General features: G+C 33.5%; 1 protein-coding gene across 1 annotated transcript in view; it reads right to left on the bottom strand.

The window, feature by feature from the left end:
• Positions 1-12,211, bottom strand: part of Prp39 (pre-mRNA processing factor 39) — a 48,691-nt gene that overhangs the window by 22,092 nt on the left and 14,388 nt on the right. Inside the window, exons 5-7 of the mRNA XM_089245785.1 lie at positions 11,213-11,328; positions 1,498-1,665; positions 1,170-1,380 (exon numbers count right to left, since the gene is read on the bottom strand). Coding sequence (XP_089101911.1) covers positions 1,170-1,380; positions 1,498-1,665; positions 11,213-11,328 — 495 coding nt within the window. The remainder of the gene's footprint in view (positions 1-1,169; positions 1,381-1,497; positions 1,666-11,212; positions 11,329-12,211) is intronic.

Raw genomic sequence — 12,211 nt, forward strand, 5'->3', positions numbered from 1 at the left:
TTAAATTTTAATGAAATTAGTTAATGGTCCACAGAATTGTTGAAAACGTCTCACTGGTCCTTGGGTTAAGAACATGGGGGAAAACATTATGCAAAACTGTTTTAAGCTGTTACCAACTATAGGAACACTTATGCATGATAGAAAAGCTTAATTTGAAAACTTTTTTCATCCCTTTTTTATCCTATTTTATCTATATATATATATAAACAAATGTATGTCTGTTTGTCCTTTATGCATTACTACACCATTCATCTGAACGCCATGAAACTTTGGGAAGTTGTTGAGCCCACTCCTGCGGAGGGGTTTCTGGCATAGTTTTTTTTAAGTTTTTTTTTCCTTTCCTTGAATTCCCTTTCTTCTGAGATCGCAGTAATGCACGATGAGTAAGCTGGTAAATTAATAAACCTTTGTTTAGAACTGAAATATATATACCATGAAATAAAAAAAATTCTGGAGAGAAAAATGGAAATTCATTAACTAAGTAAATTTGAATGAAAATGTAAATAAGCATTACTTAAGAAAAGCCTCAAATTTTCATCGATGAACCACATAAATAAACATGTTTACGTGTAGAAATATCAATATACCAGCTTGACAAATTAAAAAAAAAAATAGGAACAAGCCAAATTTCTTGGGAGAGTGGTATATCCTATTTTAAAAAAATTATACAAAACATTTTCATTCTATGACTTTTTACAAGACTTAGTAACTACTTTTTTGTTTATAGATATGCAGACATGAATTCCAAAATTCTGTGTTGTCCTCACACAGCTATCTACCAATCACACAGAAATTTTCAAGCATAGACAGATATAGGATTTGGGGGGAACAAACTTCTCTCCCTCCCGTGAAAAATTGTATTATTAGTATAGGCAGGAGGGAGGGAGGTGAACATTATCCCTCCCTTCACTGTACACACCCTCCTGTCACCTCACAAGTGTTTGAGGAGCCTGTATCCGTTTATGATCCCAAGTATCAGTACCAAATTTTTAGTCACCATGACAGCCTGTCGCCTGGGATTTGTCATGCTTTCACACGTACATCATGTAAAACTAGTTGATATTTATGCATATGTTACTATCAGCAGGGTACTATGGCATTCATGTAAGAAAACTATTTTAAATAATTTAGCAATATTTATTCTACTTATGAGCAAAAATTGCTTTTACCATATCTTTCTCAATTTTGTCTGCAGCTTCAACTCCAGGTGGAGCATCATCATCGACGCCAGGAGGAAGAGCATCCACAGGAGCTTTCTCAGGTAATATTCTTTCCTCATCATCTTCAACATGATCGGCTAGGACTTCTCGCCTCAATTCCAAAAACTCATCAGTAGTCAAGATGTCTCTAGGATAGTTACTCTTCACATGCTTGCTAAACCTATTTCACCATTATTACACACATTATAAATAGAAATAGAAATATTTTCAATTTTCCAAAGTTAAATCACAATGATATGTCCAGTTTGATTCTTAGGTCAATGAATAAAAATCTCACTTGTCAAAGTGATGACTGTACATCTGGGTAGGGATGGTCAACAACATATCGTATATGGCGGTCACTTCCTTCAACTTTTTGTTCTCTTCTTCGTGACTGATGTATGCGTCCCACAGTCTATCAGATCTGAACTCTTGCCCAGCAGCAGCAACTGCCCGCCTAAATAACCTGAAGAGAAAAATTAAGTGAAAAAAACTTAGATGAAAGGCCAAAAAACTTTGTGAGGTTAACCCGAGATAATGAGCAATACGAGACCATAGCATTCATTAACATACTAGCTACCTTCCATTGGATTACCGTTGCTTTTATTTAACTAGGGCTTCCACAGCTTAATTCAATGCATTTTCTCTGTGCAGAAACTTCTGTAAACAAAATAAAAGTTAATCATTCAAAAACTGGCAACAAGTCCAAAACGTGCCATACTTTGGATCCCTAAAACACATTCATTAAGTCTAAAATACAGATATCTGAACTTTCATAACATCATCTACGAGACAAAATATGAAGCTAACATATTAGAATAGTCCTAAAAATATTTATTGCATCAAGTACAAAAGTAAAAAAAGCCATCAGCTACGCAATCCTCTGAATATAAAATCAGTTGGAATCAGCTACACAGGGTGAATGCGAAAGTACTCCAGAAGGTCAGAAGAATAATTTCAAAGATAAATTTCATTCCCAGATAATGCTTCTCCAAATACAAAAATGATCAAAAACAAAGGCACTCTCTTAAAACTTTGCTTTCACAACTTGATTGAAACATCTTACAATTCACCATCCACAATCTGCACAAGATGAACCGATACCACTTCACTTGTTATATCAAAAACAAATTTATGAAATGGTGAAACTTCATATCAATTAAACGATACTTTGTTTTATTTCTTGAATTTCCGGTTCAGTGGTTCTTGAAAACAATGCATTTCAATGTTAGAATAATCAAGCGTCAACAAGACAGTTCTGAATCTGGAAGGTAATTATTCTTTAAACAGAATCAACTTCTAATAGTAAACTTCAGAGTATATAAATAACCACTTCTTGTAAAAAGAGTAACCAAAACAACGCAAATCTTCAATTTAAATGAACATTATTATTTTCTAAATGAAACTACTTGAAGATACACATCGTTCTGAATCAACTTTCATTTTCCACTGGAAAAACATCAAAGAATGAATTCTGGCCAGAAAATAAAATTATTGAATCTGTGTGAAAGATTGCTTATGATTCATTAAAACATGAGGAGTTTAAAGCATTTGCATATAAATTCCATGTTTATTGAACATGTATTTAATAGATCAAAAGTCACAAGTTGAGACCAATGGGTGAAGCAAATTATTGCCATGAATCCTTAAATAAAAACCATTTTCTTCATATCAATGTTTGTTACGTATTTTAGTGTTCAACCATGTTGTTGGTACAACAAAATTTATTTACAGTTTGAAAAATAATCAGACCACAGTGCAAAAAAAAATTACAACAGATATACAAATTAATTTATCACACTAGAATACTAAAATTTGTAATTTATTGAGCAATGGAAGAGATACTTTTGCAAATAACGAGGACAACAAAAGATAGAAAATTTGCAAAATTTTAAGATTTATTTTTCTACGTATATATATACCCCCCATTTCTAAGATACATAGAAAGGAACATCTTATATCTTAATAAATTCTTCCTATTTTGGAATTAATATGTTCTTATTAAAATTGAAAAACAATTACAGATAAAAAAAATAGAAGAAAAACCTCCATTATCTGAAACAATAGGCTGAACACATTTTGGATACAAGTAAAAATCCCTGTAAAGTTGTAAAAGAGCTAACTAAAAAAAGCTCTAAAACTATAATTATAGAAATGTTTTATTTGTAAATTTACATAAATCCAAGAAAATTAGCTCACTAATTGTTTGCACATTTTGTTTGTCCACTGACCATGGGTACAAACTCTCAGACTGCGGGTATCAGAGGTCTTCATCGGGTATGTAGAGAAAAATCTCCATGCGCTTAACAACAAGAAAAACCAGTGCACAAATGGCCACTCGCGCAGCTCATATGTAGACCCAGACTACTCGCCACCACATATGCAAACCCAAACATTTACAGCTCCATCGGAGATGATTCATGCATCCCTGCCCATGACACGGTCAAGATCCAGAATACTGTGATCACAAGTTAGAGTAGATAAGAAAAGCTAGAGGCAAAAAAATGCAAACCAATGTGATCCAGCTTAGAAATATGATTTTTGTTGAAGCTGCATCTTAATGATTCTTCCTGACAGATTTTGACTATCACAAATAATCACTGATAATTCAAGTAGATAGTTTCAAATTAGATTAAAAATTGGCAATTAGAAAATTAACAATGCAATCAGCATGCTCTGCTATCATGAACTGCTATTAGCGAGCCAATTGACATGATTTTAATGAATCGTTATACAAGTATTAAAATTTGATCGATCGCCATGTTAAGTAATTTTGATAATTTATTTTTTATATATTTGAGTATTTATGGAATAAAAGGTGTTCCAGAGGTACTCATGTCCATAAGGGCAATGGCCGATATCACTGTAAGGCAATGTGGTCTGGGTGCCCCCCGGCACCAAAGGTATGAGGGTCCTGCTCGTAATTTTGGATAAAGCACAACAATCTAGTTAATATTTAATAAAAGAAATGCAATGTCAAATTTAGGGTTTTGTTAGTTTGTGTTTTGTGAAAGGTTTGTTTCTCAGACCCAGAATTTTATGAAGAGTCCAAAAAACAGACCCCAAAGTTCAGCTGGACAGACCCCCCCCCCCCCCCCCGTGCGTGAACGTGCAAATTTCATAAATTGGGAAATGACATTTGAATGTTTACTCTACCATTACTACACTGTAGATGTCACTCTACTAAAACATTTTATAACATGTTTTTCAATAGGGGATACATTCACGTTTCTGACTTAAAACTTAAGAGCAAAATATGCTACTGAATCAGCTGAATAAACCCAAAAAGTGAAAATTTACACTATCTGGCATAAGACTATATGCATACATAAACAAATAATTTTACTTGTTTCAGATATGGGAGAATTGCTTTAATAAGATCCAAAGTTTTAAGAAGAAAAATATCCTCAAGAAAATGAAGACTGGATAAATTTAAAATTCTCTTTCCTTGTCTACGTAATTTCAAGAGAAAAGGCAGAATCTATTTAAAATTCCTTCACATACATAAAAAACCAACCGACAGATATTACAGTACAAGCTTTCCTATCTGAAATGAAAATGCAGCTGAACCCACATAAAAGGGCTAAAATAACAGGACTTAAAACTAATAAAGAGCTAACTTTATACAGTAATCTCTTATCCTTGTGTTGGTACAATGGAACAAGAAAAAAAAAAAAAGACGTATAAGTGACATAGGCGAATAAGTGAAAGAGGAAAAATACACTTAAAATGTATAACATGAAAATTGATAAATGCAAGTACCAAAGGAAAGTATAGGTATCAGCTTTGTCCTTGAAAAGTAAGAAAATATTTCTTCATCAAAATCTACATGCCGTAATTAAAATATTACCTTGTTAAATTTTTAATTTTTTTAAGTAACTTGAAATTGAAGTCTGTTCTTGTTGCTGTTTATCCTAGGAAAACCACTTTTTCAAGTACATGATTGGAAGAAAGTTGCATCAGTTTCTGATGTTGTGTGTAATCAGGAAGAGTTTATAGCACATCTAAAGGTTTTGCAAATATTGTGGCAATTTTTTTGCTAAAAAAATTATCTTCTGCATCATTTGTTATCATTCATCATGCATTTCCTTAGTGATATTTTGTATTTCTCGTAAATCGGTTATCAAAAACTTTTATGCTTTAACCCTATATGAGGCTATTTTTTCTAGTAATGGTATATTAAAATATTTTTGGGATTGAGATTGATTTTAATTTAGATAAATTATTTTTTTAGTTTCCAAAGTTATTAATAGATGGTAGCTCCAATGAACATTTGAAAATTTATGAATTTAGTGGGAAGCATACTTCCCATGGCCTTTATAAAGGGTTAAGTTGCCCATTGTGAAACGTGGCGAAGCTAATCAAACTGGAATGACTGTAGGCATACTTGACATGCAGTCTTCAGCAAAAACGAAAATGTGCTAGCTTTCTAAAACATTTACTTTTGGTTGCAAATTCTTATCCCAATTACTATTCTCTCATTACATCAACTCAACTAACCCCTTCAGTTGAAATTCTCAGCACCCATGGAGTGGAATAGTTCGATACTGATAAGCCTCTAATAAAAAAAAAAAAAAAAAAAGGATTTCGAAGAGAAACCACACACTCTGATGGATCTCAGTTGCAAGCAGCGATGTAAGTCCAAGGAAAAAAGAATACCCTCTTTAACACAACTATAAGAAATAAAGGCAGCCATATACATATAAAAGCTTTTTTGGAGAAAAAACAAAATAATCAGAATTTTCTGTAACTCGTAACTGAGAGGTACATCACAAAATAAGTTGCACAAATGAATGACGTTTTAGCTAAATGTCTTAGGTCAGAAGTACAGAAAATTGTCTTATTACTGAGAGGAAACAAACGAGAGGGTGTATAAGGGAAAGATTACTGAATTTTTCATTTTGTAACCTCTACATGTTTCTAAAACAAATTGATTCACAAATCGTTTTCACTGTAACCTCACATACACCTCTAAGCTTGCATGCATTGTATATTTGAATATACACATTTAAAAAAATCATTTCAGCTGTTTCAGACATGGGAGGTTTTACTGCAGTATGATACAAAATTAAAAAAAAGAAAAAGATCAAGATGAAAAAGTTCTAAAATTAAAACAAGATTGGAATTTTTCATTTTGAAACTTCATTTTCATCACACATTTTAGAATTGTATCTATATTTTTCCACTACATTTGCAACAATCACAAATAAATGAAATTTAAAACAAAAACTAATACATGACAATTAACTTGCTAAAATATAACAAGTTAATTTTAATATATTTACTGGCGAACGGTTGATTCTAGAGGCATACTTCAAATTATAAAAGTATCCAAATAACATGTAAAACTCAGATGCGTCATTCATGTTGCAAGGGCTTATATAGTTATCAAAATATATAAAAAAATAACTTTTTATACGGACACCCCATCCTCAAAAACCCAATAAGAAAATTATTGCCAAGTTCAATGTTTCTAAGTGCAATATTCGTAAAGATATTTGAATTCAAAAATAGGAGGAAAGTTGAAAAAAAAGTATAAACTAAAGGATAAGGCCACTTCCTGATTTGTGTAGTTCTTCCTCATTTTTCCTCCAATTTTTTAATTCAAATATTTCAGTGAATATTGCACTTAGAAACATTATATATAAACAGTAACAACTTTCTAACAACAACTTGGGTTTCTGAGGACAGTCTGTCCATATAAAAAGTCAATTTCTTATTTTAATAACTATTCCACCCCTTGCAATATGAACGATGTATCTCAGTTCTATGCATTATTTGGATACTTTGTCTAATTAAAAGTATGTCGGTAGGATCAACGGTTCACAAGTAAAATTGAGAAAAGGGAAATTAAGTAATCACCATGTACATATAGTGATATAACAATAAACTCCTCTACACAACAATATTTTTTCAAATAATGTTTGGAATTACAATAGTTTGATGTTAAACTCCTACCTAAATCTTTTACTACAATAAATCACTAACAACATTTTTTGAAGAGATTTTCAAACAGATACATCATTATTTGTTTAAATCTCACTCAAAATAACCTTCAGTATGATTTCAAACTAGTCACCTTTTATCATGGGCGGAGATAGGGGGGGGGGGGCAGCATCACAGGTGGAATCGACTGATCTAATGTATATATGTATATATGAGCTGACATCATCATCGTGCCCCCCCCCCAGCAATAATGACCTTGCCCCCCCCAGACATCCAAGTCAATCTCCGCCTATGCCTTTTATTGCTGTAACAAGGGCGTCACATTAATAACAAATATCAGTATTTTGCACTATCTGATCACTGAAAGTGTCAATGAAGGTGTCAGTCTTGCTACTATCTGTGTGATGTTATAGGCAGGCTGTTTTATATACACAGAAGTGTTATGTCACCAATAATTTAATATCAGCAATAATAGCACCAGCAGAAATTTGGTAACGTGTGACAAGAGTATCCTGTCAATGTGAGGCTAACCCCCCACCACCGATTATTTTTTCTTCGTCTGCAGAGTACCATTACATCAGGATTTCACTGTACAGTAGAACCTTGATTGTCCAGGGTAATAATGGGGAAGAGGATTGTGAGCAACTTTAAAACCCATGATTAATACAAATATACAGAAGCTAAAGCCACAAGAGGCAAATTGCAAAACAACATGGCTGGGAAAAAAATAAGGAAAATGGTAAAAAAATATATATAACATTGGAAAAAAAAGCTGATAAAAACAAAAATATGATTGTCACAGTCTAAATATAGCAACCCAAGGAATAAAAAACACAACAGCCAGAAATAGTTACATCATAACAGTATTAACAAAATACAATGATACCTCAGTTAAAGAAGAAAATTTTTTACAGAATCATGTTCATTAGCTGAAACTTGATTTTCCATAGGTTTTTGTGAAAAATCATTTAATTTGCTCAACTATTCTGGGGAGCCGTCCATAAAGGTTGACTAGGCCAAGGGGGAGTCATGAATGGCAAGTATGAGAACCACCGAGTGTATAACCACCCTTTAAATAGCTTAGCAGAAATCACTAAATCCCTTTTAAATGTCATACCCTTTTTAATAAAGTAGACGTTCTTCGGATTTTCAGCAGGTGCAAACTAAGGGACACAGGCAAAAAAGTTTTCTTCGAGAAACCAATTTCACAAAATATCTGGACTTGTCAATGCTAAAATAAGACACTTTTAAAAAGATGAAATATCTCAAAGGATTAATCAGGCTTGAGTGACAATAATTCTGATGATGATTGGTGATAAAATTCAGCTGTGATGTGGCTGTTTTACACATGCATCCATATCACAGAAAATGTTCAGCAGCAGAATCCACATTTGTTAGCAGAGGCAGAAAAATCATTGGTAGCCCAAGAATTTAAGCCAAGGCATTCATTAGCCGAGGTATCACTGTACACTAAATAAAAATTATATCTATGCATTTCAATGAATTTAAAGTTTATCCTTATGCTATTCATGTTGAACAATTGCAACTGAAATCATATAGGATAAGGGTAAAAACTTATTTATACAATTACACAGATACTGTAAAAGTTCGGCCATACCAACAAGTGGGGTATTTTTGTTCTGACTCCTTTAAAATGTTATCCCCTAAATTTAAACAGTTTGCTAACAAATCAAACGTTTTTTTTATCCTATATCCACGAAGGTCTTATATGTGAGCTTTTTTTCCCAGGGCTCCTGCAAGTACAGGGCTTTGTTTTCTGATTTTCATTAATTTTACAAATTATAACTTCAATAATAATACTTTAATTTCCAACTAACAATCTTCTCAGTATTATTAATTCTACCTTCAACTTTAAGTTACATGAGCTATGATTTCACATATACATGGTTCTCCTTTACCTTCTGAAAGGTTTGAAATTGTTGCACCCCAGCTTAGCTGCTTAGTTACCCAGTTAATCAGTTCCTGAATGATCAAGACTATTGTATAAATATTTTTAACATGAAAAATTAGATACCCCAGGTCAGTTACATTAGGAAATTAAACAATTTACTTCAATGGAAAAAAAAAGAAAAACTGTAGTACTAACAAAAAATACCGATAAATTTATCTCTGATGAGTTTCAGAACTCATGAACGATGTTCTCTCTATATGTGCAGCTGCCCTTGCTACCAGTAAAAATGCTTCAACACTTTCGAAAAATCACCAAGTACACAAATGGTGCACATGTGGCATATTGCCCTACTTTACAGAGAGGAAACACATTTGTGCAGGTGAAAAAAAAGATAGAGGGAGCATTGTTCATAGGGTACCATTTTCAAGGAGCAACAAAAGAACTTCTGTACCAGGTATGAGTGAGCATCTGCTCATAGTATTTACTTCAGTTTGATGTTTCTTATTTTTGATACCTAGTATCATTGATATCATGTAATAAAGTTTGGTTACTTGGAATATCATTCAAGCGTTTTCTCTAGACTAAATTGCGGAAAGGCAACGCCATAGGGTCTTGATTCTTTCATCTAGTAATTGTTCTTGAAAAGCCTTCATATATATCCTCAAAGAAATCTCTAGAGCAGCGGTTCTCAACCTTTTTTGACTCGCGGAGCCCTTTTCAGTACATAATTTTTATATCGGAGCCCTTTTTGTATATAATTTTTATGGCGGAACCCTGTAAGCCTTTTTTCGTTTTATCTATCAAATTTACTTATTTTATTTTCCTTGAGTCATCGCAGAGCCCCTGGGAAGCGCACACGGAGCACCAGTTGAGAACTGCTGCTCTAGAGGAATGAAGTGATCAATTTATGATCATTCAAGAAGACTAAAAATACCTTTTTTAAAAAAAATTTCTTAGATTACCAAATTTTGGCACTAACAAATTTAATTTTAAATTTGTTAATTAAATTAAAAAATTTAATTTTATAGAAAACACATGAAGTGACCAAACTAATCACATGGCATCACTAATAGAAATGACTGATGCTTAGAATAAAAAAAACATCAATTCATAGGTGGGCACAGGATTGTGGGGAGGAAATGCAATAAGGTCAATAACCCCTGCAGTGGAAAACTGTAAAACTATTGGCATAGGTGGCAGGTCTGCATTAGCTAATGCACATAGCTGAAGTACACTTTTACTAAGCAGATATTTACTCTTTCTGATCCTTTATTCTGCCTGATACAGAAGCTCTTTAAAAACTGAACCCATGAATGCCGAAACAGATGTCAGAGATGAATTTATTGGTATTTGCAATTTCATTTTTTTTTTTTATTCACTTCTGGTCTTAATCAACGTTTTTATTCAAGCAATTTACATGTAAAAAGAAAAAACAATCAGCCAATAGGTAAATATAATATATAATAAAACTCATTTCCTTCAATTTGAACAATATACTGTGATAAATTTTTTGTGCCTTCTTTCTCAGTTGATGTAGGAAATTGAAGTTCACAGCATGTAATGATACCAGCATCAATCACAAATACAACTTGAAAAAAAAAAAGAAAAGTCAAATAATCTGAAGAAATTGAAATCAAAACGATCAAGCAATACCGACGAAGGAATTGGATTCAAAAAGAGACATTGACCGGGCAAAATAAGATCTTTATAAAAATCGATCAAGTCATTTGAAGAATGAAAAAGTAGCAACCACAAATTAAGAGGAATTTCACATATGTAAGTCGAAGAACAAATAGAAGGAAAGAAAATGCCTCAGACCATGGCCGGATAGCCCAGAAACTGCTTGCAACTCAACGAATAGAAGAATTTGAGAAATGCCATCTCAAGTCAGTTTAGACTAAAACAGAATATAAATGGTAATATTTTCTGGGTAACGAACAATGATTCTCACTTCCTTTATGATACGCATGTTTAGCAAAATAAAAAAAATTAATTTCAAGTAATTTTTTATTGAAGCTTCACAGAAGCACACTTATTTTTCCCATGGAATGTCATTCTAACTGTATGACTGATGACAATTTTTTTTTTGTTTTAAATTCAGGAAAAATACCACAAGGAATATCATGATATGCATTAAGAATACATATTTACTCACTCCTTCATTCTTGTATAAGAATCCTCTTCATCCTTGTAGAAAACTTTTGCAAAGTTCAAGTAATGCATCCACAAGTCGATACTAAGTGGGATTGCTTTGATACCATCCTCAAAAACCTAACAATAAAAGAAAGATTTTTGCTTGAATATGAAATTTTAAAAAAAACAATCAAACTTTGCCAATTTGTTTTTTCTTTGTGACTACTAGGGCTTGACAAATCCCAGTTGCCAAGTAGCAATGGCAACTAAAAAAACAGTGTCTGTACCTAAAACTTTATATGATTGATCAATATGGGTCTAAATAAACTGAAGAGCCAAAAAAACTGGTACAGGCATGCATATGCAAATAAAGAGATATGGAACCAATCAGAGTACGGCGCTATAGTCGTCAACAACTATATAACACAAGTGTCTTGCATAGTAGTTAGATCGGTTATTGCTGCTACAATGGCAGGTTATAGAGATTTAAGTGAGTTTGAAAGTGGTGTTATAGTCGGCGCACGAGAGATGGGCATAGCATCTCCGAGGTAGCGATGAAATTTGGATTTTCACGTACGACCATTTAACGAGTGTACCGTGAATATCGGGAATCCGGTAAAAAATTAAATCTACGACATCGCTACGGCCGGAAAAAGATCATGCAAGAACGGGACCAACGACGACTGAGGAGAATCATTAAACGTGACAGACGTGCAACCCTTCCGCAAATTGCTGCAGATTTCAATGCTGGGCCATCAACAAGTGTTAGCGTGCGAACCATTCAACGAAACATCATCGATATGGGCTTTCGGAGCCGAAGGCCCACTCGTGTACCCTTGATGACTGCATGACACAAAGCACGACCAGGCTTGCCTGGGCCTGACGACACAGACATTGGACTGTTGAGGACTGGAAACACGTGGCCTGGTCTGACGAGTCTCGGTTCCAATTGCTTCGAGCTGATGGACGTGTACGGGTATGGAGACAACCTCATGAATCCATGGATCCTACATGTCAACAG

This window comes from Pholcus phalangioides, unplaced genomic scaffold, assembly GCF_987345545.1.
Source record: "Pholcus phalangioides strain wild (caught in Gottingen) unplaced genomic scaffold, Ppha-v1.0 ptg000016l_1, whole genome shotgun sequence".
Classification (NCBI taxonomy): domain Eukaryota; kingdom Metazoa; phylum Arthropoda; class Arachnida; order Araneae; family Pholcidae; genus Pholcus; species Pholcus phalangioides.